Below are 25,470 nucleotides of genomic sequence, written 5' to 3'. Positions count from 1 at the left end.
CCCTGTCAGAACGAATAACCTCATAGTCTACATCCCCAATTCGCCGTGTGACCTCAAAAGGTCCTTGCCACTGAGCGAGTAATTTTGATGCTGATGATGGGAGTAAAAGTAGGACTTTGTCTCCCGTTTTAAATATTCGCAATTGAACTCCCGTTATATTGCCGTCTCTGCCGTTCCTGCGCCTGGAGCAAATGTTCACGTGCAATTTGTCCTAGTGAGTGTAGCTTTGCTTGCAGGTCCAGTATGTATTGGATTTCATTTTTACTTTGCCTTGGACCCTCCTCCCAAGTTTCTTTTAACAGGTCCAAAATGCCGCGGGGCCTTCGCCCGTACAATAGCTCAAATGGGGAAAACCCCATAGAGGCTTGGGGAACCTCTCTCAGAGCAAATAACGGGGTCAATTAATTTATCCCAATTTCGAATATCAGTGCTGGCGAACTTACAAATCATTGTCTTAAAAGTTCTATTAAACCGCTCCACCAACCCATCAGTTTGAGGGTGGTAAACGCTGGTTCTAATAGATTTGACATTCAACAATTTGTAGAGTTCTTTTAGTGTTTGTGACATGAATGACGTGCCCTGGTCCATGAGAATCTCTTTTGGGATTCCCACTCGGAAGAAAAAGTGAAGTAGCGCCTCCGCAATAGTCTTAGCCGATATATTGTGAAGGGCTACTGCCTCTGGGTATTGTGCTGCATAGTCCACTAGGACTAGCACAAAACGATAACATCTGGCACTTCGTTCTAATGGTTCCACAAGGTCCATGCTAATTCTTTCGAAGGGGACCTCTATTAAAGGAAGTGGTTGCAACGGAGCTTTTGGAATGGCCACCGGATTTACTTTCTGGCATTCTTGGCACTCCGCACACCACCGACGGACGTCACCCCATATTCCCGGCCAATAAAATCGGACCATTATACGATTGAGTGTTTTATCCTCCCCCAAGTGACCTGCCATCGGATTGTTATGAGCCACCTGAAAAACCATTTTCTGGCAACTTTTTGGACTAAAAGCTGTGTATTTTCCTCCAGAGTATACGGGTCCTGACATACCCGATATAATTTGCCTTTAATTATACATATAATTACCCCTAGTGGGAAGAAAGCACACTTTAAATAGCTGGATTAATTACGGATGCACTCCAGGTGCGTGCGCCTACTTAACCAGTAGGTGTGATCCTCAGACTGCCCCGAACCTCTCCCACAAACCGAGCCCTGCCACAAACATGTCCCAGGACCTTCCAGTAGTGGCATTCTGACTTGAACTGTTGAACAAGGGCAGAATCATCAGTCCCAGTTCCCCTTGACTGCTGCACTGAAGGCTCCATACTTGTTCCTATAGTCTGCGCATTTCTCGTGATCTCTTCCAGTCATTGAAACTGTTGGCAAAGGCATTATTTTTTGAGAGAAATAATTTGCAAGCAAAATCCTCCATCATGGTGGCACCAAGCTCACCTGCTACATTAGCAGATGACCAGCTACCTGTATCCACCTGCTGTCCATGGTGGCTGTTATTAGCTCATCTGCTTCAGTGGGCCCTCTTGCTTTACAGCTTGTACTCGGTGATAGCATTTCTTATTTATTATTTGGAGTTTCAGTTTGTGTTTCTTTCTTCTTGAAAAAGATTTTGGCATTTGTTTTGCAATCCCTGTTTCATCTTCCTCCTGTTTTTGCTTTCTTTTTTAAACCCGCCAGCGCATCTCTTGTACTCCTCTGTTTTTTCTATTCTTGCTGTACAATTGACCCGTACGCGAACACCAATACGCGAATCATGATTGATGCTCGAGATCAAATCTATTGGTTCATGTCCTCATTTATTTATTAAATAATTATGGGTAATGTTTAATTTGTTGTTTAGTTGGCATTTGTGTATGTGTTTAAGATTAACTACATTTGTGCTAATACATAAAAAATGAATGTATTTGAAAAAATATGATTGTATGGCTATAGGAGGGGGTTGGCTACTCAACTTTTTATTGTGATGAAATTCCTGAGCCCTCGGGGGCTCTGGGGGCCACAAGCTGACCTTGTAGTTAAACAGACTTACCTCAAAATAGTGATGGAAAAGGTCTTTACTTTTCTGCATTTTGTCTTTGGAATTCACTTCCAAGCCATATAAGATGTGCCGCTACAATGGCAGCTTAAAAATAAAGGGTCTTAAGGTCTTTACACACCAGGGACGTGACGAATAAACAACATGTGAATAATTCGGAGGCAAATTTTGACATGCCTGACTATTCACATCAAGCGCAACGCGATTTTGCGAATAAATTAAGGTTTGTGCCACTGGAAAAAAAAAATGGAATCAACATCAAGCGATGATGACCTGGTGCTCCTTTTACTTAATAAAAAGAGAGGAAAAAAACGAAATACCTGGGGGTATACCCAGTATTGACAAAGAGAGGAGAACTTGATGAGTTCCACTGCGTGGTTCAGGAGCTTAAACCACAGCCGCTTCAGACTCAGTATCTGCTGGGTCCTATTGTAAAATGTCCAGCAGTCTACTGAATCGGGTCTAGGTGCATATATAATGCATAATCCATAAACATACAGCCTAGGCCTACTCGTCGTTTTGTGACAGCAAACAAACTGAAATGACTTTGAAAAAGTTACATTGGTTAACGATGTAACTGGGCAGGTTAGCTTCACATGGGCTAACGTTACATTAGCATAGTTGGAAGTTTAAACAACGTTTTACGTAGATTGTTGAAGCTTGGTATACACACACCATCATCATACTGAAGCTCGTTTCTATTCCTCTCCACACATTGTCTTTGAAATCATTGTCTTTGTAGGTCTTTTCCCTTTTATCATACAAAATGGAGTTCTGTGAAACAAAGACAAACGATCCACCATGTTGAATGTTTTGAATGTGACGTTGTCAACAACATGCATTTTGATTGGTCAGATGTGTACATGTTGGAAGTGAAACCTCGTAAAAATCGACCTTGGTCCAAAAAAATAAAAGCCACAATATCGCTCAGCAAAATTCCATTGCAGATGTGAAAGCTTGCATTGACTGGATACAAGTTCGAAAAGTATTATTAACGTGTGAATTAATCGCACGAAAAAAACGCGTCTGGTGTAGGAATGTGACGATATACTGTAAAATTCAAATATGAAATAGTACTATCATAAACGTAACGTAATACCGTGATAGTAAATCACGTGACAAAAGCTATTTTCATGCGGGGAATGTTTTTCCAAACATTACCCTAATAAAATATCTAAATAACCCATATTAAATAATATACTGGACCTGAATTGAGAGAGGGAAATCTGATCCTAGATCTGTATTTACAGGCAAAGTCATTTACAAACACAGGTCGCATCTTTCCAGCCAATCATTATGCTTGATGCATGACGTGCGTACCCCCACGGGAGCGAGCAGCGGTTCTCCCGCTCGTTCTTTCTGATGTAAAATGTAAATTAGCTTGTTACCTACAAATTACCAGCGATGTTATTTTTTTTCATTCATGTAAAAAACGAGTTAGAGAAACTAGCTAAATGAGTGCCGAGGAGTCAGGCGAAGGCAGGAGAGAGGCAGAGAAACTCGTCGGAAGAACTGAGGTTGAAGTTGAAGTCACAGACTAGGTAGGGCCAGTTATGCACTGAGAGACTTTTTGGACGTTTTGAAAAGAGACATGCTTTCACAAGAACAAACAAATGTTGATACAGCATATTAGATACATTGACACAGCATAACATTATAATTCTACTGATGACTTAATACAACTGTTGTTTCCATGCTGATGAATTGTAACGTTACAGCTCTCAATTCTAACGATTACATGTTTGATTTAATTGTAGTCTGTAGACCAAGCTTTTTAGTGTGAGTCTCATTCATTTGAGTTGCCTGCTTCCACGCACCGTATGTGGTGCGCAAATGTTTTTCTCCCCTTTGTGGTTGTTGGTATTGCACTCATTGGCTAAAGTATGTCAGTAGGCGTGTCAAACAAGGTTGTTACTTACAATAAATACACTAATTTTTGTGAAATGACATATTTACATCTATGATTTCTCTTTTTTGGCTGTGTACGATATCTTTATAATCCAATAATTTTAAGCCTCCGGTACGATAGTTTAATATTTCCCACCTGGCAACGCTGGCTAGCTAGCTGTTATACAGCTACACGGCATCTCCGTTTGCAGTTCCTTACAACACTTGCGATGTCTGACGCTGATTCTGATACTGACCGTAATGAAGAATTATATCCCCGCAAAAAGCGAACTCGTTCATCCGTGTGGGCTTACTTTGGATTCAGGAAAAAGGATTTTTATTATTTTAAATATACAATTAAAAGGAGTGAACTATTCAGTTGCATTTTTTATTTATTTTTCAATTAAAATGATTTAAAAAATCTGCAAATCCATAAATAAATGGATCGAGTTGTAAACTTTGATTTTTTTTTTTTTTTTTCCAGCTTAAAACCTGATTCCGTGATATACCGAAAATCGTGATATTGAGTAGTACAATTATCATACCCTGAAATTTTCATACCTTCACATCCCTAGTCTGGTGTGTAAAGACCTTTAAGATGAACAGAACATGTATGTTCATGTTAGCCTGTTCTTACTGCTTGAAATTTTAGATTTTAATTTTATCGTAATCTTGTTCAAAAGCAATTAGAGCTCAAATGCATTGTATTATTGTCAGACCTATATTTAAAGTATTTTTATATAAAGAAATGATTTGAAATACAGCAATTACAAATACTGAGTATTTAAATTCCAACATGTATTTTCAGTTCCTTTTAGATATGTCTTATCCTCTTTGCGCACATGCCAAATCTGCCCAATCCTTGCCCATTTAGGTGGTACCGTATTTAAAGCTTTATTACTCCAGATGTGAGCATCACAGAGATTTGAAAAATGTTAATGGTTGGGGCCAGCCCTGAACCCTTCGATATCTCAATATACCGATCGATACAGGTAGTTCTCTCTACAGTAACATTAATTAACTATTCTGTAGCTAGTGCCATTTTGATAGCATTTTATTATGGCAGCGGAATAATTGCACCCTAAATAAATGACAAAAGTCCCAGTATAAGGTGGAATTAAATGTGTCAAAATGATATATTTTCTGAATCATCTTCAGTTCTGCTTGGCTGCTGTGACAGTGATGCCAAGTGACCTGAGTGTGCAGTTGCTGTGTAAAATAAATGCCATCAGAACAATTTAGCATTGTTATTTGCTACCTAAACTTTGCCACACATTCATCATTGTTGCCATGATTGGAGCCTGAAACGTCATTTTTCAAAATCCATTTAAACCATTTACCAGTTAGCTGGGACTTTGAAGTTATAAGGCAGGATTTATGAAGTGTCCTGTGGAAATATTGTCCTAGCTAGGAATCTGAATTCTGAAAGTTTTAACTTGATCCAACTGCCATAAAAGAGCATGTAAAATTTGGTGCTGTCGGAATCCTGCTCTTTTCCTTGGTGGAAAGTTGGGAACATGTGACCTGAAAAGGTCCCAAAAACAGCCAAAATATTATGTTACAATTCCATATACAGTATATAAGGCATAAACCACGACAGGCTATCCCATTATTGAAAAATAATGTACAGTAGTTACTGGTTTCATTTGACGCATTTGCCTCTGCGGGAGAGGTTCTGCCGGCCAGAGGAAAATACTTTCATGAATCCACAGGGGAACATGCATACATTTCATATGTTGACCATGATAAAAAAGCAGAGAAGAAGGAGAGAAGAGGTAGAGAGGAGAGACGTCGGAGAGGAAGAAGAGATACGCGAATATAGAGAAATGAGAGCAGATAGGAAGATGAGAGAGCTTCTGGAAGTTGACCAGAAGATATATTTTGATGATCTTGGGAGTATAGAAACTGGTCCGAAAACTACCAGTTTCCCCTCTGTTGGTTTGGCTTCCAGAAGTGAGCCTTTCAAAAGAGCTGGTTTGAGAGTTGTGTGTGGCTGGAATACTCAGTTAAGAGAAGTGGTAAAAAGAAACTCACCAGAGACCACAGGGATGCTTTGCCTAAGCACAGGGTACTCAAATTAGAAAAGAGTAAATGGTAAATGGACTGCATTTATATAGCGCTTTTATCCAAAGCGCTTTACAATTGATGCCTCTCATTCGCCAGAGCAATTAGGGGTTAGGTGTCTTGCTCAAGGACACTTCGATACGCCCAGGGTGGGGTATGAACCGGCAACCCTCCGACTGCCAGACATTCGATCTTACCTCCTGAGCTATGTCGCCATGTCGCCATGCACAAAGCTTCCATGATATGTTGGAAGGGCTATAAGGCAAGCCTCACTCAAGGTGATGTTGTTAAGCAGCTACAGGTGGCTAGTGTAGGAGTAACCATGGGGAGAGAGAATATGTTGACCGTATTGTGCCTTTCTGGGTAAGCGGGGATACCAAAACTGGTCAAATTGTTGCACAAGCACCATGCACCTGATTAATGCTCCCCTCATTTCACAGTGAAAAGTGCATGGTGCTCGTGCAACAGTTTGACCAGTTTTTTACACAGCACCATCATGTGCAAAATTTTCATGAGTTGGAGCAGAATTTATGCTGGACATACTGGCGTGCCACCCAGCCACAGAGGAGTTTCTCTCTCTATGGTCCCTGAGACACCTTGCCACATGCTACTGTCAGTGGTGGTTATGGTAGACGTGGTTCTGGTAGCCCAAATGTTTAGGGCCGGAAAGGAAAAAGAAGCCAATCCTCAGTGTGTTCAGACTCCTGGATTTTTCCATGTTCTCAACTCTGACAGCAGTCTTTCAAGTGCTGTTTACCAATTTTACAGGTGGTCTTTCAGCATCTTGTGTCGGCTGCATAGAGTTGAGACCAAAAGTTTACGTACACTTAGGCTAAAGATATTCAAACTCAGTTTTTCACAACTCACACACATTTCATGTTACCATACAATCTACTTTGTCTACACGTCAGAGGTAATTTTAAAACAATCGATTAGAGACCTATTTATTTCAGCTTTAATTCACTATATCAATTTACATACACCAAGTTGACTGTCTCTTTAAACAGTCTGGAAGATTCCAGAAATTGATGTAATGACTTTTTATAAGCATCTGATTGGCCAATTGTCTTAATTAGGGGTAAATTTGCACATTTGGCTGTATTTAAGGGCCTACCTTTAGAGCCACTGCCTTTTTGCCCTTGATACCATGGGAAAATCCAAGCAACTCAGCTAAGACCTCAGAAAAAAAATTGTGGACCTCCACAAGTCAGATTCCTTCTTAGGAGCAATTTCCAAACAACTGAAGGTACCACGAGCATCTGTACAAGCAATTGTGTGTAATACAATTTGAGTGGCCCAGCCAGAGCCTAGACTTTAACCTGATCGAACATCTCTGGAGAAACTTGAAAATAGCTGTGCAGCAATGCTCCCCATCCATCCTGACAGAGCTTGAGAGGATCTGCAGAGAAGAATGGGAGAAATACCCCAAATACAGGTGTGCCAAGCTTGTAGTGTCATACCCAAGAAGACTCGTGGCTGTAATCGCTGCCAAAGGTGCCTCAACAAAGTACTGAGTAAAGGGTTTGAATACTTATGTAAATATAATATTTCAGTTTTTCATTTTTAATAAATTTGCAAAAATAGCTAAAAACCTGTGTTCACTTTGTCATTATTTGGTATTGTGTGTAGATTGATGAGAATAAAAATGAATTTAATCAATTTTAGAATAAGACCGTAAGATAACAAAATTTGGTAAAAGTGAAGAAGTCTGAATACTTTCCGAAGGCTATGTGTGCATGTATGTATGTGTGTGTGCGTGTGTATATATATATATATATATATATAAAAAATATATACACTCACCGGCCAGTTTATTAGGTACACCTTGCTAGTACCAGTTTGGACCCCTTTTGCCTTCAGAACTGCCTTAATTCTTCGTGGCATAAATTCAACAAGGTCCTGGAAACATTCCTCAGGGATTTTGGTCCATATTCACATGATAGCATCAGGCAGTTGCTGCAGATTTGTTGGCTGCACATCCATGATGCGAATCTCCCATTCCACCACATCCCAAAGGTGCTCTATTGAATTGAGATCTGGTGACTGTGGAGGCCATTTGAGTACAGTGAACTCATTGTCATATTTAAGAAACCAGTTTGAGATGATTTGAGCTTTGTGACATGGTGCGTTATCCTGCTGGAAGTAGCCATTAGAAGATGGGCACACTGTGGTCATAAAGGGATGGACATGGTCAGCAACAATACTCAGGTAGGCTGTGGCGTTTAAACGATGCTCAATTGGTACTAAGGGGCCCAAAGTGTGCCAAGAAAATATCCCCCACACCATTACAGCACCACCAGCCTGAACTGTTAATACAAGGCAGGATGGATCCATGCTTTCATGTTGTTTACGCCAAATTCTGACCCTACCATCTGAATGTCACAGCAGAAATCGAGACTCATCAAACGTTGACAACGTTTTTCCAATCTTCTATTGTCCAATTATGGTGAGCCCGTGCAAATTGTAGCCTCAGTTTCCTGTCCTTAGCTGACAGGAGTGGCACCCGGTGTGGTCTTCTGCTGCTGTAGCCCATCTGCTTCAAGGTTCAACGTGTTGTGTGTTCAGAGATGCTCTTCTGCATACCTCGGTTGTAACGAGTGGTTATTTGAGTTACTGTTGCCTTTCTATCAGCTCAAACCAGTCTGGCCATTCTCCTCTGACCTCTGCCATCAACAAGGCATTTTCACCCAGAGAACTTCCGCTCACTGGATGTTTTCTCTTCTTCGGACCATTCACTGTAAACCCTAGAGAAGGTTGTGGGTGAAAATCCCAGTAGATCAGCAGTTTCTGAAATACTCAAACCAGCCTGTCTGGCACAACAACCATGCCATGTTCAAAGTCACTTAAATCACCTTTCTTCCCCATTCTGATGCTTGGTTTGAACTTCACCAGATCGTCTTGACCACGTCTACATGCCTAAATACATTGTGTTGCTGCCACGTGATTGACTGATTAGATATGTGTTAATGAGCAGTTGAACAGGTGTACCTAATAAAGTGGCTGGTGAGTGTGTGTGTGTGTGTGTATATATATATATATATATATATATATATATGAGTGACAAATTAAAGAAAAAACCAACATGAAGTGTATGGTGTTCAGCCACCACGAGCCACCAGAACAGCTTCAACGCACCTTTGTATAGATTCCATCCGTTTTTGGAACTCTGCTGGAGGGATGGAACACCATTCTTCCAAAAGATATTCCCTCATTAGGTGTTTTCATGATGATGGTGGAGAGTGCTGTCTAACACATTGGTTCAAAAACTTCCTTAGGTGTTCAATTGGGTTGAGATCTGGGGACTGCGAATCCCTCCATTGTGCTCTGTGGATGGGACATTGTCATCCTGGAGGAGACCACTCCCATCAGGATAGAAATGTTTCATCATAGGATAAAGGTGATCGCTCAGAATAACTTTGTATTGATTTGCAAAGACCCTTCCCTCTATGGGGACAAGTGGACCCAAGCCATGCCACAAAAAAAATGCCCCTCCACAGCACAGAAGAGCCAGCAGACCCCTTCACTGTAGGGGTCAAGCATTCAGGGCTGTACCGTTCTCTTGGAGCACGGCACACATGCATTTGCCCACTTGTCGAGAATATGGTGAAAGATTATTCACCTGACCATATTACATTTTTCCCCACATCTATGTTTACCAGTGGTTTTTGCATTCATCTTTGTGATATGGGGTTTGTGCGCTGCAACCCTATGATATAATCCCTCTCTATGCAGTTGTCAATGGTCTGTTCTTTCTGACATGGTTTGAGACATTCTCAGTCACCTGAGGAAGACTTGCTCTTCTGTTTTTTTTGCACGAGTATCACATTCATCACATATGCGCTTTTGTACAAAATTTCCGACCCCATTTACTGATGTCTTTCGCATAGATCTAAATATAGATGTCACTTTAACCCCTCTGCACACATGCCAAATCTGGCCAATCCTTGCCCATTTAGGGGTAACCTATTTAAAGCTTTATAACTCCAGATGTGTGCACCAGAGACTTTAAAAATGGCTTAAATGAAGCAAGACATTTGTACCATTTACAATACTAACTTAGATTAGTTTATATTCATAGTTTAGGAGGAAATAAAGTGCCACAAATGCAATTGTTCAGGCAAAAAAGCAAAAATGAATTTTCTCTTTTTTAGTTTGCAATGAAATACTTGGAGATACCATATATACAGCAGGTTAAACTGTATATGTCCTGGATCAAACACTCGTTGATCACACGTTCATAAAATCTAAGGGTAGATATGTAGAACTACTAAAGACCTATGAAGCAAAAACTAAGCAGTGTACCCAGCGTCTCCAAATCCATTCTAAATGTCTAAATTATGCATTGCTGTAAATCGCAACATAATCACGTATTTCACAACAAATCAACGGTTTTAACTCAAGAAACTCACTGTTGCATCATTTTCAAGTGGGAATTACAAGCTTTTCGTCAGTATAGTGGTCTAAAATATTTAGGGGTTCAGAAACATATCCAAAATCTCTCCAAAAATAAATAAAATGCTTTTTGTCCATTACAAAGCATATAAATTGAGCCCCTTATGAATGTTTAAGATGAAACATTGATATCAGATTTAAAAAATAACGCAAAAACACTGTCTCACAATGCGGTACAGTTCCGAAACGTGTAATCATTGTTTTCCTGTATGGGGATGGGACGACATTAAAACAATATTGAACCATCCTCCACGTATTGGGAACAACTCTTTTTTCCAACTCTCACTTCATATCTGGTGCATGAAACACAAAAACTACTAAGCTACCGACGAACGCTTACATTAGTGTGAAATACCCTCATTATAAAATACCACTAACCTATTTAAAGACACTCAGTTTCAAAAATAACCAAAATATTTGAGCAGTAATACTTACATAGCGATGATGAAATCTTGTCTGTGTTCTGTAGTTAGAGACAGAGACTGTAAACCAATGCTACAGTTCTCTCCGCTTCTGTCTTACTCCAGAAAACGATGTCAGCTAGGTCTATCAGCAAACATATGGCTTCGCTATACTCAGAAGTCCTCAATAATACTAATATTTTCCAAGAAATTATGAAAGTCATTGATCACGGTTCGTTGGGTGCAGTTTCTTTTACTACTACCACAGAGTGAATGCGTAAGTGAATGCGCTGATGAGAAAACTTTCGGTTTCACTGAACTGTAAAACGCTATTCCAAAAGCAAAATTACACGTTATACATCTTTAGAAAGCGTATACTGTCACCAACTGAATAAATGAATTGTCAATCAAGCCAAACTGTACTAAAAAGGGTGACAATGCCGTAAACAACACGTGGTATTACGCACAGCTACTTTGGAAGGTACCCAGGCATCACAAATGCATGTATATTTCACAGATTGTCCAAGACAATATATGACCACTCGGTCTCGACTCTTCGTCCTGGTGATCACCTGCAAACTTCAATCTGGCTTTTTTATGCCGGTCTTGGAGTAGGGGCTTCTTTCTTGCGCGACAGCCTTTCAGGCTATGGTGATGTAGGATTCTCTTAATGGTGGATGTAGATACTTTGGTACCTGATGCCTCCAACTCCTTCACCAGTTCCTTTGTTGTTGTCTTGGGGTTCAGTTGAACCTTTGGGACCAAAGTTTGTTCAGTCTTGGGAGTTAATTTGTGCCTCCTTCCTGAACGATGCAGTGTCTGTGTGGTCCCAAGATTTTTATATTTGCATACAGTTGTTTGTACAGATGCTCGTGGTGCTTTCAGTTGTTTGGAAATTGCTTCTAAGGAAGAACCAGTCTTGTGGAGGTCGACAATTTTTTTTCTGAGTTGTTTGGATTTTCCCATGGTCTTCCCATGATTGTTTTAAAATTACCTCCGATGTGAACAAAGTAGATTCCTTAATTGACTTGCCAAAATAAATGTATGGTAACATGAAATGTGTGTGTTGTGAAAAACTGAGTTTGAATAGCTTTAGCCAAGGTGTATGTATACCTTTGGCCCCAACTGTATGTACTCCACAGTTTTAGATTTGTAATAAACAGGTCATATGCGTTTAATGTGCAGATTTTTAGCTTTTATTAAAGTATATTTTTATACATTTTGGTTTCACCATGTAGTGTAATAAAAAGCTGAGGGCACACTGAGAGTATTGCAAAAAATGTGTCTTTGTAATGGCAAGCTTTCGGTCAAAGACCTTCGTCAGGGCATCACCATGTAGAAAATAAAGCACTTTTTATACATACCGCAGGTGACATTGGCTGCCACTGTACTAAATTAAATGTGAAAAAAATCTATATCATTTTGTCTCCCTATACACACACACACACACATATATATATTTATGTAAACTAAATAAATTGATCCTTCCAGCAAAGATGCACAATTCACATTGATGAGAGTGATCCAATGCCAGCGATTTAGTGTATGTCCCAAAGCAAGCAGCCAAGCAGATAGATTAAATGGTCCACAGAGAAGCGGTTATGTGCTATATTGACGGGAACATTTTTGATTCAGCCAGAGGGAAGACATGATAGTCAACGGTAATGCAGTCCCAGTAGGATGTGTCCAGTTTTGTTTTTTCTATTGGTGCAAGAGAGGATATCATCAGATACAGTTTAGACCAATTTTCATGGCCTGTATGTTTGCATGAGTATTATCTTGGAGTGGTTCCTTTCTTTAGTGAAATATGTTTGTTAAATATGTTTGTTACCTTAGAAGTAAAATGTATGTCTTTCTCGCCATCTTAACTCAGCTGTTTTTTTGTTTTTTTGTTTTTTTTTTTTGTTGAAATTTTTAAGACTCCTTTCATGGCACAGTGATGCAAAAAGGTTGAGAGAACCTGCTCTAGATAGCGGTCATCGTTGATATTTAAGATATAACTTTTTCTCCTGGATTTCTATTGTCTTTTATACTGTGAACTCAATGCTTGCAAAAGCTAGGAAATAAATTATTTAACAAAGTGAATGGTTTGCAGGGAGGTCTGACATAAGGTCTGACATGCTTTGTTAAGGCATCTCTGATTTGGGAAATGTGAGAATGACAGTTTGTCTTTTATCATACACACACAGATTCACTATCTTCACCTATCCTGTATCCCAGTGCCTTGCTGTTCCTACCTTGAAATATAGCCAGCAATCTTGATCTGTAAATGCAAGCATGTTCAATACCAATCACCACCATCTTTCAACAAGCTGGCTGCTAGTTGTTTACATCTGTTCCTATATAATTGCAATCTTAACTTGCCTTCATATGCTCTTATGCATTTTGCTGTTTTCACCAGCTGACCTCCAATCAAAGGGTAATTACACCCTAGATCACTTTAAAAATCTGTAAATGTGTTTATATGCCTACTTTAAAATTACATTATAATCCATGCTGTTATTTGAACATTTTTTAAAATAATATCATTCTCTGCTGGCCTCTAATGTTTGAAAAATGCTTTCTGCATTCCTCTCTGGCCCCGCCCCAATTGTGATGTCAGAGTACCTCTTTGGAGGTACTACGGCGTCATGTACTGTAGATGTCAATCTAGACATTGAGTGGGAAAATTGTTGACGCCCATTTGTCTGTTTACTTTTTGACCATTTACGGTTTACTTTTTAAACTCTGATTTTCAAATTTTCACTTGTTTTATAGCCAGCTATTAGACTGAGTCTTTCGTTATTTTCCAGCTTGTATTTTATGACGTTTTCGTTGTTATTTCTGTCATTTTAGTTTGCGATAGTGAGAGTTAGTCACAGATGTCAGTTAATTTAGGCTATATAGTGTTTGATAATAATGCAGTTGTTAGTACATTTTTGAGAACATTTGAGGTGAGAAATAGTGCATGTAAATACTGAATTTTGATTGATATTTGATCTGCAACACCTAATTTTACCGTTTGATCCATGTTTCATGAGGCAGGCTCACCTGTGCTATATCTATTCATTTGCATATACGATACATTATGCAAATGAGATGGACACACGTACTCCACTGCCCCAGGTTGTATTTTTCAAAATTGTGTTGTAGGCGGAACCGGGGTGAAACAGTGAGTGTATTTGCTCTTTAAGGATACTAAACAGTGCATTTCTGACAATGAAAAAGTACATTTTATGTGGTTCATTGAGGCTTGAGGTAAATAAAGGACCCTAATGACCACAAAAATGACTCTAACTTGGACTTCAGTCCACGTGGCCAAAACTGGGCATCGTTTTTGAAGTTCACTTCCTGGTCTTGTTGAGAGACATTGCTCACTAGTGGCAGTGTGCTTGGCTCCAGTATAGGAGTTTCAGCCACCCATTTCAATGGAAGTCATTGGTAACAATACGGTCAAATACAAAGTCAATCATTTTTTTCCCCCACAAGAAAATGTAGTCGCAATAGCTTTTTTTTTTCTTGATTAATGTCTCCCCATGTGCCTTATGTGCCTTGTTAAGTTATTGCAGTTATTGAACATTTTTATATTTTGTGGACAAATTAGGGACAGTTTGTCTCATGGCCAAGTAACTGTATCTCACGTGCTTAGTGGACGAAACGTACTTGACCGGACTTCATGCCAATATAAGGGTCCCCTCTTTTCCCTACTGCACAGTCACTGGCTCCAATTTGTACAACATGGTGGCCCCCGAAAACAAAATGCTTTTTACCAAGCCCATGGAGAGTCTATGGGTGATGTCACAGTGCATTGATCCATAGTTTTTTTACAGTCTATACTTAAGTCCAAAGCTGTATATTTTAACAACAAAAAAATAAAATTTTCAATGCTTAAAAAGTAATCTGCTGAAATCAGTCTGCATTCAAAATTGTTTTTTTATAAAAATGATGGGAAGTTACAACAAACACATTTACCCATGTATCTCACAGAAAGTATGAGTACTCTTCCAAAGCAGTGATGTCGCTTGCAAGTTTCCTTTCATGCATTCAGATAACTTTGCCCTGCTCTGTTTCTTTTGCAGGACTCAATAAAAGTTCATGGCATCATATTAGTGTTTTTATTCCGTAAAATAATAATAATGGTAAGTAGCTTGTTTCAGCTGAAGGTTATTGAAAGCTTTTCAATACCAGTCTCAGGGTCCAAAATTAACTTTTTGGCTTACCTGCCAAGGTGGCTGGTAGATGAAACAATTTACCGGCCAGACAGATTTTTTACTAGCCAAAAATAATAAATTGCTTTTTACTATTGCAATTTGCTATTATTACTATTTAGCATGTCATCTTGGTATCATATGCGATTCTCAATCAATATTATAGTAGTGTGCAGTTATAATAGTAGTTACATAGAAATATATTTCTATATAATAGAAATATTAATTCAACTGTTTCAACACTAAAGTGTAACACATTTGAATTAAAGACGAATACCACTGAATTTATTAAGTGCAAGAAGGATCATTTATTAAGGAGTTTGAGAATATAACAATCATATCAAATTTGCCAAATCAAGACTTAAGTTTATTGTCGCTAGAGGCTACAGCCAGCAGTACTCTTAAATTTTACCAACCAAAGAGCACGTTCTTCACCATGTAAACTCTGTTTCATTGTTTATGTTTCACTGACATTTAACGTTATAGTCGAGGACATTGTTTTTGTCCATATGGTTAGTTTAAAATGTAGTGCCAGAAGACAACCATAACAATCTTTTTTTCTTATTCACCTTTATTTCAAAATTTGATGCTGAAAACATAGTTTAAAACTGTCTAATGACATGGTTGTTATGATATGCTGAACGCGAGTAGCTAACGTTATATGATAGCTACATTAAGCTATGATAGAATGATTAAACTTTAAACTTTAAAACTTAAACTTAAAGATTAAACTTTAGCTAGCTGGCTCATTATTGTTAACTTAGCTAACATTAGCTATGTAACCGAACGTTAACATTAGCTAACTTGTCATTAGTGGTCTCTTCGGCCTGAAGTTCACCTGTTTTCTTTCTCTTTCCTGGGGGCTCCACTCCCGCAATAAATCTCCACATGGGTGGGTTTGATTCAATTGCATGGATGACAACAAGTACCTCACATTCTGTAACAAAAAATCATGCGGTTTGATGACTGACGTAATTACGTACTATGCACGACACACGCACCACGGCAGATCTAGCAGATTGAAGTGACAGCGAACCAGCAGCTTTCTCCAGCGCGTGTAGGAAATTCATTTTTTTCTACCGGCTAGAGTGGTGGGTGGTCGCCATAATTTACTCGCCAAAGACTAAATTTACCTGCATTTGGCGACTGGCGAGTGTTAATTTTGGACCCTGACCATTCTATTGTTTCATGGTATTGCTTTAAGAGACACTTCAAGCTGATGTCCCTACACCATCTGCTGGAAGGTAACATTACAATGGATGTTAAAACAGATCACTGGTGGTAACAGAACTGTTTAATGTTACAGCTTAAATTTAATGTTTCTGCACTTTCTACAAACGTCTTGAACTTTCTTTTTATATAGCTAGCGCTTACTTTATGTGTTATATTATATATTTCATACCATCAGTAGATAGTTACTCTATCTTCATACAGGATCAATGCTATTTTTTTGAATGATAAAGATATTTGAAATAACAGCATTGTCAAGTTGCTGTAAAAATTATTTAAATTATTAACCCCTTCGTGCAAATGCCAAATCTGGCCAATCCTTGCCCATTTAGGGGGTACCCTATTTAAAGGGTAACTTCATAACTCAGATGTGAGCATCACAGAGACTTGAAAATGGCTTAAATTAAGCAGGACATTTGTACCATTTTAAATACTAGATTAAAGTGCCACAAATGCAATTGTCTCGGCAAAAAATCGATAATTTATTTGATCTTTTTTGTTTGCAATGAAATACTAAGATATCCCATATATAAAACACGTCTTGGATCAAAAACTCCTTGACCACAAATGCGTAAAACCTAAGGGTGGATATGCAGAACTACTAAAGATCTATGAAGCAAAAAGTAAGCAAGTGTACCCAGTGTCTCCAAATCTATCCAAAATGTCTAAATTATGCATCGCTATAAATCACAACATAATCAGGTAGTTCACTACAAATCAACTGTTCTGACTCAAGAACCTCACTTCTGCATCATTTTCATGTGGGAATTACAAGCTTTCTGTCAGTACAGTGGTCTAGGGTCCAAAATCTCTTCAAATATGAATAAAATGTTTTTTGTCCATTATTAAGCATATAAATGTGGTTTAAGGTTGATATCAGATTTTAAAATAATGGAAAATCATTATCACACAATGTGGTACAGTACCTCAATGTGTAATCATTAACTCTCGTATGTTGTTCTGTATATGCTGTGTTTTCTTGTATGGGGATGGGATGACATTGAAACAATATTCAACTGTCCACCATGTTTTGGCAATGTTCTAGCTCACATCACATCCGGTGCATGAAACACAAACACTGCTGAAGCTACCAACGAACGCTTAAGTTACAGTGTGAAATATTCTCATACAATACCAATGTAAGGAAAAAAGGACGTCTCTCGAACGTGATGAAAATGTGTTATTTTCGATACCGGCAGTGACAAAGCGCACAAATGACGCTTAGGATTCAGCAGAGTCCGACTGAATCACAAACCTTTCCCGTGGCTGCTTCTTATTTGTTTTCCAAGCTTTGATCAGGAGTGTTGAATACACATACTAGGAAGGATGTAGTCAGTTTTGTGACACCTATCATTTAGGCCGTAGTGTATTGGCCGACCTGCTGTGATTGTATTAGCATGTGTGTTGACTCGGGTGGTTCCCAATCTCTCACTCCCGGTCGCTATTCTACCATTGTACCAACTGTATTGTAATAATGATAAGATCAAGGGAATGTGTAGCCAGCAGACATATTGGCATCAGAGACAGATTTCTTACACCACTAACCTATTTAAAGTCTCAGTTTCAAAAATAACGTATATAACCGAAATATTTTGAGAAGTAATACTTACGTAGCGATGGTGAAATGATATCTGTGCTCAGTAGACAGAAACAGAAAATCAGTACTGTCATTCTCCTGTTCTGACTTACTCCAGAAAACTTTGTCAGCTACGTCGATCAGCAAACATATGGCTTAGCTATGCTCAGAAGTCCTCAATAATAATATTTTACAAAATAAGACGAGATAACGTTTTGCCGGATCTTTTACTGCTACCACAGAGTGAATGCGTAAGGCTGCGATGATGATTCACAACTTTAAAATAAAATTTGACATGTTATACATTGTTAGAAAGCTTATACTGTCACCTATTGGATAGATTAATTGTCAATCAAGCCGGATTGTATGACAAAGGGCGACAACACCGTAAACAGCTTGTGTGGTTTTACGCACAGCTATTTTGGAAGGTACCCAGGCATAAAAAATGAGCGTATATTCCACAAACTGATTGTTCAAGAAAATATATGACCACTCAGTGTCAGAAGGGACATCTCTACTCGTAAAAGCAAAAAAAGGTTCTATATTTCTTCCATATTTAGTACCAGATATTGACAGTAGAATTACATGGTATAATTTTTGAAAAATTTGTCTTGTTTATTTTGTTATTCAGTGAGCAGTGTTTTCACAGCTGTATTAGCATATTTAGGGCTATTGTTGGGTTTATCTTGTTGCTATGACAAAATATGATTTTTATTGGTGAAAGAATATTCTTTGAATGCCCTGATAGACACAATTGTCCAGTGCATCATGGGCAGATGAGACTGCAAGGAGGGGGTTGCAAAACTCTGTATTTGACTAAATTGTTGTGTATCGTCTACTAATGAAACTAGAACACAGAGTATCTGTTTTGAACTCATAGTTTGGTTGCAGGAGCAATGAATGTCTGAGTTGAGCAATCTAGGCATGCTGTGATGCCGACCACTAGGGGGATTGCGCGAAGGGGTTAATGCTTATACCTGTACTGACATCAAGACTGACTTCACTTTTTTTTTTTTTTTTTTTTTTTTTTTTTTTTTTTTTTTTTTTGGGGTTAATCTCAGGCTATAATTGTGGTTGGGTACCTAGATATTCTTTTGTTTATGGTACTAATATATTGTATTTTGTGTAAATGTTTTTGTTGCAATTAATCCCATGGTTGGAGATGGTTACATTACAATTCAAATCTTAAATTATTGATCTCAATCTGTAGCATATTTGCCACTTTCACTTTTCAGCCGCTAGTGGCAAATATGCTACAGATGTAAATTTTGATCTTTCTCTCTATAGTGTTGCAGTCAAGGAACTACAAGATTTAGAGGCTTCAGTGTCTGCAGATGAAGCATTGATTGTGTTTGCATCCAGCTTGATTATTTGTTTTATATGTTGTTAACTAATTGTGTTCAAATTACTGCTTCTGGTAGTAGGACGTGGTATTTGTTCAAGAAGCTAGATGCTGTTAAGGTACAATTTCATGTTAGTTCATCCTTGATTAACTTGCTGTCTTTTTTGTCATGTCATTCTTCTAGATGGACAGGAAGATTCAGAGAAGTGCCCTCATCAGGACTCAGAGAGTTCTGATGCTTCTTTTGGGGAACTTTCTGATGGAGGCGATCTTAAGTCCCAGCATAAGGCTGAAGAGGGCAGTATAGGGGTGTTTGCCTGTAGTGGCAGTGGGGGGCCATCTGCAGGAGCCAGCAAACTCAAAGTTGACCCTGAGAAGAAGCACCCATGCACCGACTGTGGCCAGGCTTTTCGCTCCAAGTCCTACCTCAACAAACATGTGCAGCGGGTGCACAGTGGCGGAGCTCAGAAAGGGCTGACTGTGACAGGTACCACCTTGGGAGAGCTAGCCCCCTCCCTGGGTTCCCCATTCTCTCCTCAACAGAACATGTCATTACTAGAGTCTTTTGGGTTTCAGATTGTCCAGTCAGCTTTTGCATCCTCTCTAGCAGACTCTGAAGCTGGCCACAGTAGCATGAGTATGGGCAGCAAATAAGCAAGGACTGGGTGCATGCCATCCTGACATCTCTCCCAAGACTCCTGTCTGATGTCCATAACCTCTCATTTCCTTGTTTATACCTCTGCCTGCCCCCACTCTATTATATCCTCATTTCTCAAACCTATGGCTCATGGACTGTGTGGCTATTGAACATTTTGTACTATTTCCAAGCTGGAGAGAAAAATGTACATAGATACATTTATATATTTTCTTTTTAATTTAAACGTTTGGTTTCATTTATAGGGACTAAGTACTGGTTAAAAAATAATCCTTCCCATCCTGATAAAATATACAACATACGGACAAACAGAGCTCCAATTACACTGACACATGCAGCCATGCAACCAAACTATAGATGGGTCTGTCCTCTGGAATAAGCTACATTTCCATTAGCTTTGTTTTATGCAGCTTTTCAGTGTCACAGTTTTGGCGACTAGCTCCCTAGGAAACGAGTGTTGTGCACAAAAACATTGACTTCATAAAGTTCTTTGAAAGTAATTTTGAAAGGCTTGTTTTGGTGGATGTATTGGGCACAAGTAAAAACCATTGTTGTTGTCAATCCAATTCACTTTTATATTCTAATGGAAATGTAGCAATTATTGTAAATGTTAGAATTTTATTGCTCCTGAATTGAATGTACACATTTTAAAGGCCGTGAAAATCGTGCCACAAAATGAGTACACAATAAGTGTCTATATTAACTTGAAGTAATTAAGCTGTACTTTAAAGTAAGTCTCCACAGATACATCCATCCTGTAAGTGCATATCTGTTATTTAATGTCCTCTACAAACATGGCAAATGGGGATGTATGGAATTAAATGGAACCAAGCTATTTAATCTGCCCAGATTGACATCTCCGACATATTTAGCCGAGTCTAAATCTTCAAGAACACCATTAGTTGAATTGCTAATGTAGGCTTCATTCAGAGCTTTGTTCATTTCACGTACTGTATCCTCAAAAAAATTCCTGAATCTTAAAGAGATGTAAGTAAAACAAAAAGTTATCCTGCAGAAGGGGTTAAAAACCAGGGAAATTGAGCCAAATGGAGAAAGGTATATCTGAACTTTCTAACGTTTGGTCATGACATAATATTCTTTATTCAGGTGTACATAAACTTTAATTGGTTATCAGTTCTGATTTTGCTTAGTGACAAATTTACAAGCTTCATTGTTAGAGGCCATGAAATGTATTTGTGAATCCCCCCTCACCGCCGCTCACAACGAGGATTAATCAAGATTTGTTTTTGTAAACGAGTGCAGCAGTGGAAATGGCTTTCTTAATCCTACTTTGTGTTATAGGTCTCCTGATGATAGTGTGAGAGACAGATGGTGTAAATGGTGTGTATATGCATTTTTTGCAAAATGTAATTAATTTAACCAGATTTAAGATTTAAGTAGTTTTTATTTGGCAAAAGAAATTAATTACTATATTAGGTCTATACATTCCTTGTTAATTTATGGAAATATAAAGTTGTCATTTTTACACCAATACATGCACACATTACATGCACACACAGTATTTTATGTATATCACTGTTTATCGTATACATTGTACATATACAGAATTTTTACTCCATATCTTCAAAGGAAAGAAGAGTCAGGGAATTTTTATTTTGGAACAGAAGGGGTTTAATGTCCTCCCCTGCCTTCCTCTCTCCTTGTTTTCTTTTTAGTTTTGATGATGGGTGTAAAACACTGGATTTATAAATTATCATTGTTTGCAATTTGGTCAGCAACCAGCAGAGAGACTTCCAGTACTGCAAGCAGAGAGAACCCATACTTTCTCAAAAATGGTTGCTTTTAGGCTAATAATGTGTATCGGCTAAAATGTAATTGTTCCCAGCCGGATCCTGCGTGAAGTTCAGGTTCTCTCCATCCACTGAGGTGTTTCAAGGGATAGAGACCATGAAAGTATTAAAAGCATATTGGGGCCCGTGTATAGCAATTTGACTGTGGCCATGTGTCTTTATTACTTTGGCATTGGTTTACAGGAAATTCCAGTGATTGCATGAAATAAATGTATGTAGTGATTAATTTAGTAATATTTTTGTTGCAAAGTGCCTTCCAAATACTGATTACACAGCGCAGTGGATTAAAAAGTCTGGGGGAAAGACCAGATTATCTAAATTGTATGACAAATGTGCTCACTATTTAAATAAACACTTTTTGTATAGAGACATGCACACAGAACCAATATGTACATTTGGAAATATATATTACCTTACAGCTATTTTTTCCCCCAAGGTAGTTCCTTGATGACAAGTTAGTCTTTCTTGTTTTTTTGGTATATGTTTCAATACAAGCATACTTTTTTCTATAGATGTTGGTTTTTGTACACTGTTTTTGAGTCTGTAGTCTCTGGCTATTTGCTGCAGAGATTAAATAAAGATCTGTTCATCTGAAATGGTTCCTTTGTTTTTTTTAAAAATTTTATTTATGTAGAATAATATAGTTTCTAATTCTTGTGTAAATTTACACATTGTACTTTGGTTTAATACCTTGGTGTCATGTATCACTCCTATATGAATTTTCCTGGTAATGGTGGCTTGTCGCAGGCCAAGAGCCTTTGCAAATATGTCCCCAAAGTTCTGTACTTGGCCCCCTCCTGTTTCCCTTTATATGCAGTCCCTTGGGTCTGTCATCTCCTCCCAGATTTTTGTAAAATTTCTTTGCCGATGATGCTCAGCCTTTCCTCTCATTACGTGCAGCTGACACTCAAGTCTCACTTCGCATCTCAGCTTTCCTGAAGGACATCTTGTGCTGGATGGAGGACCATCCTCTTAAACTCAACATGTCTAAAGCTGATGTGCTGTACATTCTCTTCCAAGTCCTCAGGGAATGATGGCATAAAAAATCATGTGAAGCACCTTGTCGATTCTGAGATACAGTATCTGCCATTATAGAAAGGAAATGCCTGGGGCTTAGGCAAAATGTTCTGCTGTGGTAGCCATTTTTGAGGAAGGTTGTACCCCCACAATGCCATCGTCTTCCTTATATGGCAGAAATTCTAGTGCAGATCAGTGCTTCCTGGAATTGCACTTTGTCAGCTCAAGCCTCTTGTAGGGGTTTTACTGAGCACATGTATATGGCTGGTGCAACCTCCCAGGGAGCCAGTGTGCTACACACTTATTGGTTTTGCTGGTCACTTGAGCCGCGTTTCCACCGCAGAGACTTTACCCCGAAACTAGGAACCTTTTGAGGAACTGCGTTTCGACCGCAGGAACTAGGGTCTAAATTAAGTTCCGGGGACTTTATTTTACCCCAAAAAAAGTCCCTGCTCGGGGGGTAGTACTATCCAAAAGTACCGGAACTTTTGGGGTGGGGCGCAAGCGCTGAAAATTTCTAATTGGTCAACTAGGCTACTCGCAGTGTTTTATTTCAACTGCTATTTTTAAAAATCTGCAGCCGCAAACCGATTTATATTCATAATAACTTGAAATCAAACTTGTATGTTATGCGGCGCAGTAGCCTACTTTTGGTTATAGCCTGCCAACATCTTGGAATTATAATGTGTGCTCTTCTCTTGTTTTCTTGCTTTAGTATTCGTTTTATAAAATGTTAAGCATTCGTGCTGGGACAGCATATTACGTACCAAAACATTCAAACGGTTTAATTCGGTTGCTGAGTATTTTCTTCCGGATTTTCAGTGTTAGCCCGTTGTAATTGACTCAAAACGTTTGATACAGTTATGTGAGGTATGCGGTAGTTCTGCGTAATTTACTAATTGTTTACGATGTGTGCATGTTTTCTGCTGTTGTTGCCAGTTATTTGTGGAATGTGAATGCATTCTGTCGCCTCGGATGTCAAGACATGAAAGTGAATGTTCGCATAAAAACATAATGAATGTGTTTGAGAGGATATATAAAACCGTTACAATCTGACTATTGGCCTGTTATATCCTATTTGTTGCATAACAACGGTCCAAGTCCAACTACCAACTACAGTTTTGCTTGACAATGGTAAAATATGCCCAAACGGCCGCGGAAGAATATTTCAATTTCAGGTGATTAAATTAATAAAAATCAATAAATACAAAAGTAACCATATATAGTCATTGTTGGTAACCCGTTGTATATAAGTGGAATAAACCCCTCTGGGCTGTCCCGGTTAAATAATAAATAAACCCCCAGAAAATAATGTAGGCTACTTCGGTGGTAGTAAGGGGTTACAGAAGAAATCATAGGACAGATGGACCGACGACAACGTCGCTTTTTCATACGTCAGTGGGCTAATTTACCTAATCTTCGCGGGACTTTCGACCGCGGTGGAAACGCAGACAACAATGGGCTGGAACCTTTTAGTTCCTTGCGAAGTAGTTCCTGGGACTAAAAGTTCCGGGTACTTTTGGTGGAAACGCGGCTATACGCTATGGACCTTTCTAGCAGCAAAAATACACAGGGGAGCTAAAATGGCCCTAGGACTGATTTCTAATGCCTGTCTATAGGCAATGCTATGGGTGCCTCTGTTGCAACACACATCCTCTTCTGGCTGAACCAAGCTTGCACTCTAGCAGTGGACTTGGGCATTCTCTTAGACATATCATATCGCCCACAAATATCTTGGCGTGTAGTGGATTTTAAAGAAATTATAGAACATTTTGCATAGTGTAGTCCCTCTATCAGGGCCGGATCATGGTCCCGTGAGGCCCCTAGGCACATGTCTTTTGGAGGCCCCCGCCCCCCCCCAACAACAATATTAAATGATAAGCACTAAACAGTGCGCTAGTGTGTAACAAAACCACAATGTGCATTTATCACACTTGTTCATTTGGGCTAGCTAATAAGCTCTCAATAAGGTTTTTATTCCCATGGCCACAGCATCCCATGTTTTGAACTAATAGCATTAATAGTTAGCTAGCTAGTAGCTTTGATTTAAGCATCATGACTATGGCATGCTGTTTTAACATTTATTCAACCCACTGTAGCTAGCTACCCCGTTATCTTACACCCCTTTCACACAGATGACCCGCGAACAAATGCCACCTAACTAACTAGTTAAATTATGTGCCACCTAACTAGTTAGACAGCTGAGATTTAGGCCGATAGCTAGTTAACTAGCTGGCTTTTTAGTGCAGCTAATTTGGTTGTAAGGGCAGCTAGCTGGCAAACTAGCTAACTCAGTAGCATAGGTTTTGTTTGAACATTGTGGGCACAGATTAAGCAGGGGGTCTGGGGGTCCTCCCCCAGGAAATTTTCAGCATCAAACACTTAATTTCCTGCATTCTGGTGAATTTTTATGCACCGATTTGTGCATGAATTTATGGTGGAAATGCTTCTTTCATGTTTTTATTGGGGGGGGACAAATGCATGTGTTCTAAATATTGAGGGGGACGTATTCCCCTGTGTCTGCCGCGACATCTACACCTATGAGCTAACTAATTTCTGTTAACAAGCAGAATCATATGGGCAGCTATCTAAAATAAAGGGATAGCTAGTTACGGTCAGTCAAATAACGAACAACTTAATATGACAGCCTTCAAACTGGCTCAGTTGTACAGCACTGTACTCTCCGAGAGGCTCTCGTTTCAAGCATGCACTGTATGTACCAGTGGGCCCAGGTGTTATGCTCGATGTATGCACCGAGGGGCCTGGGGGCCCTAGTGGTCAGCTCTTGCTTTAAGC

The 25,470-nt window shown here is 39.0% G+C and overlaps 1 protein-coding gene across 5 annotated transcripts in view; it reads left to right on the top strand.

Moving 5' to 3' along the window:
- The window catches only part of LOC118237415 (POZ-, AT hook-, and zinc finger-containing protein 1-like), a 64,857-nt gene extending 42,604 nt beyond the window's left edge, over nucleotides 1-22,253 (top strand). For 4 of the 5 annotated variants that reach the window (XM_035436097.1, XM_035436096.1, XM_035436098.1 and 1 more), the window contains one exon: nucleotides 19,376-22,253. In XM_035436097.1, coding sequence (XP_035291988.1) covers nucleotides 19,376-19,845 — 470 coding nt within the window. In that variant the 3' untranslated portion in view covers nucleotides 19,846-22,253. Of the gene's footprint in view, nucleotides 1-14,914; nucleotides 14,975-19,375 lie in introns of all 5 variants that reach the window. The other variant, XM_035436100.1, reaches the window with a different exon arrangement.
- Nucleotides 22,254-25,470: the final 3,217 nt, after the last annotated feature.

Source organism: Anguilla anguilla, chromosome 10 (genome assembly GCF_013347855.1).
Source record: "Anguilla anguilla isolate fAngAng1 chromosome 10, fAngAng1.pri, whole genome shotgun sequence".
Lineage (NCBI taxonomy): Eukaryota > Metazoa > Chordata > Actinopteri > Anguilliformes > Anguillidae > Anguilla > Anguilla anguilla.
The sequence above is the reverse complement of the archived record's forward strand: the minus strand, read 5'-3'. Positions and strand labels throughout refer to the sequence as shown.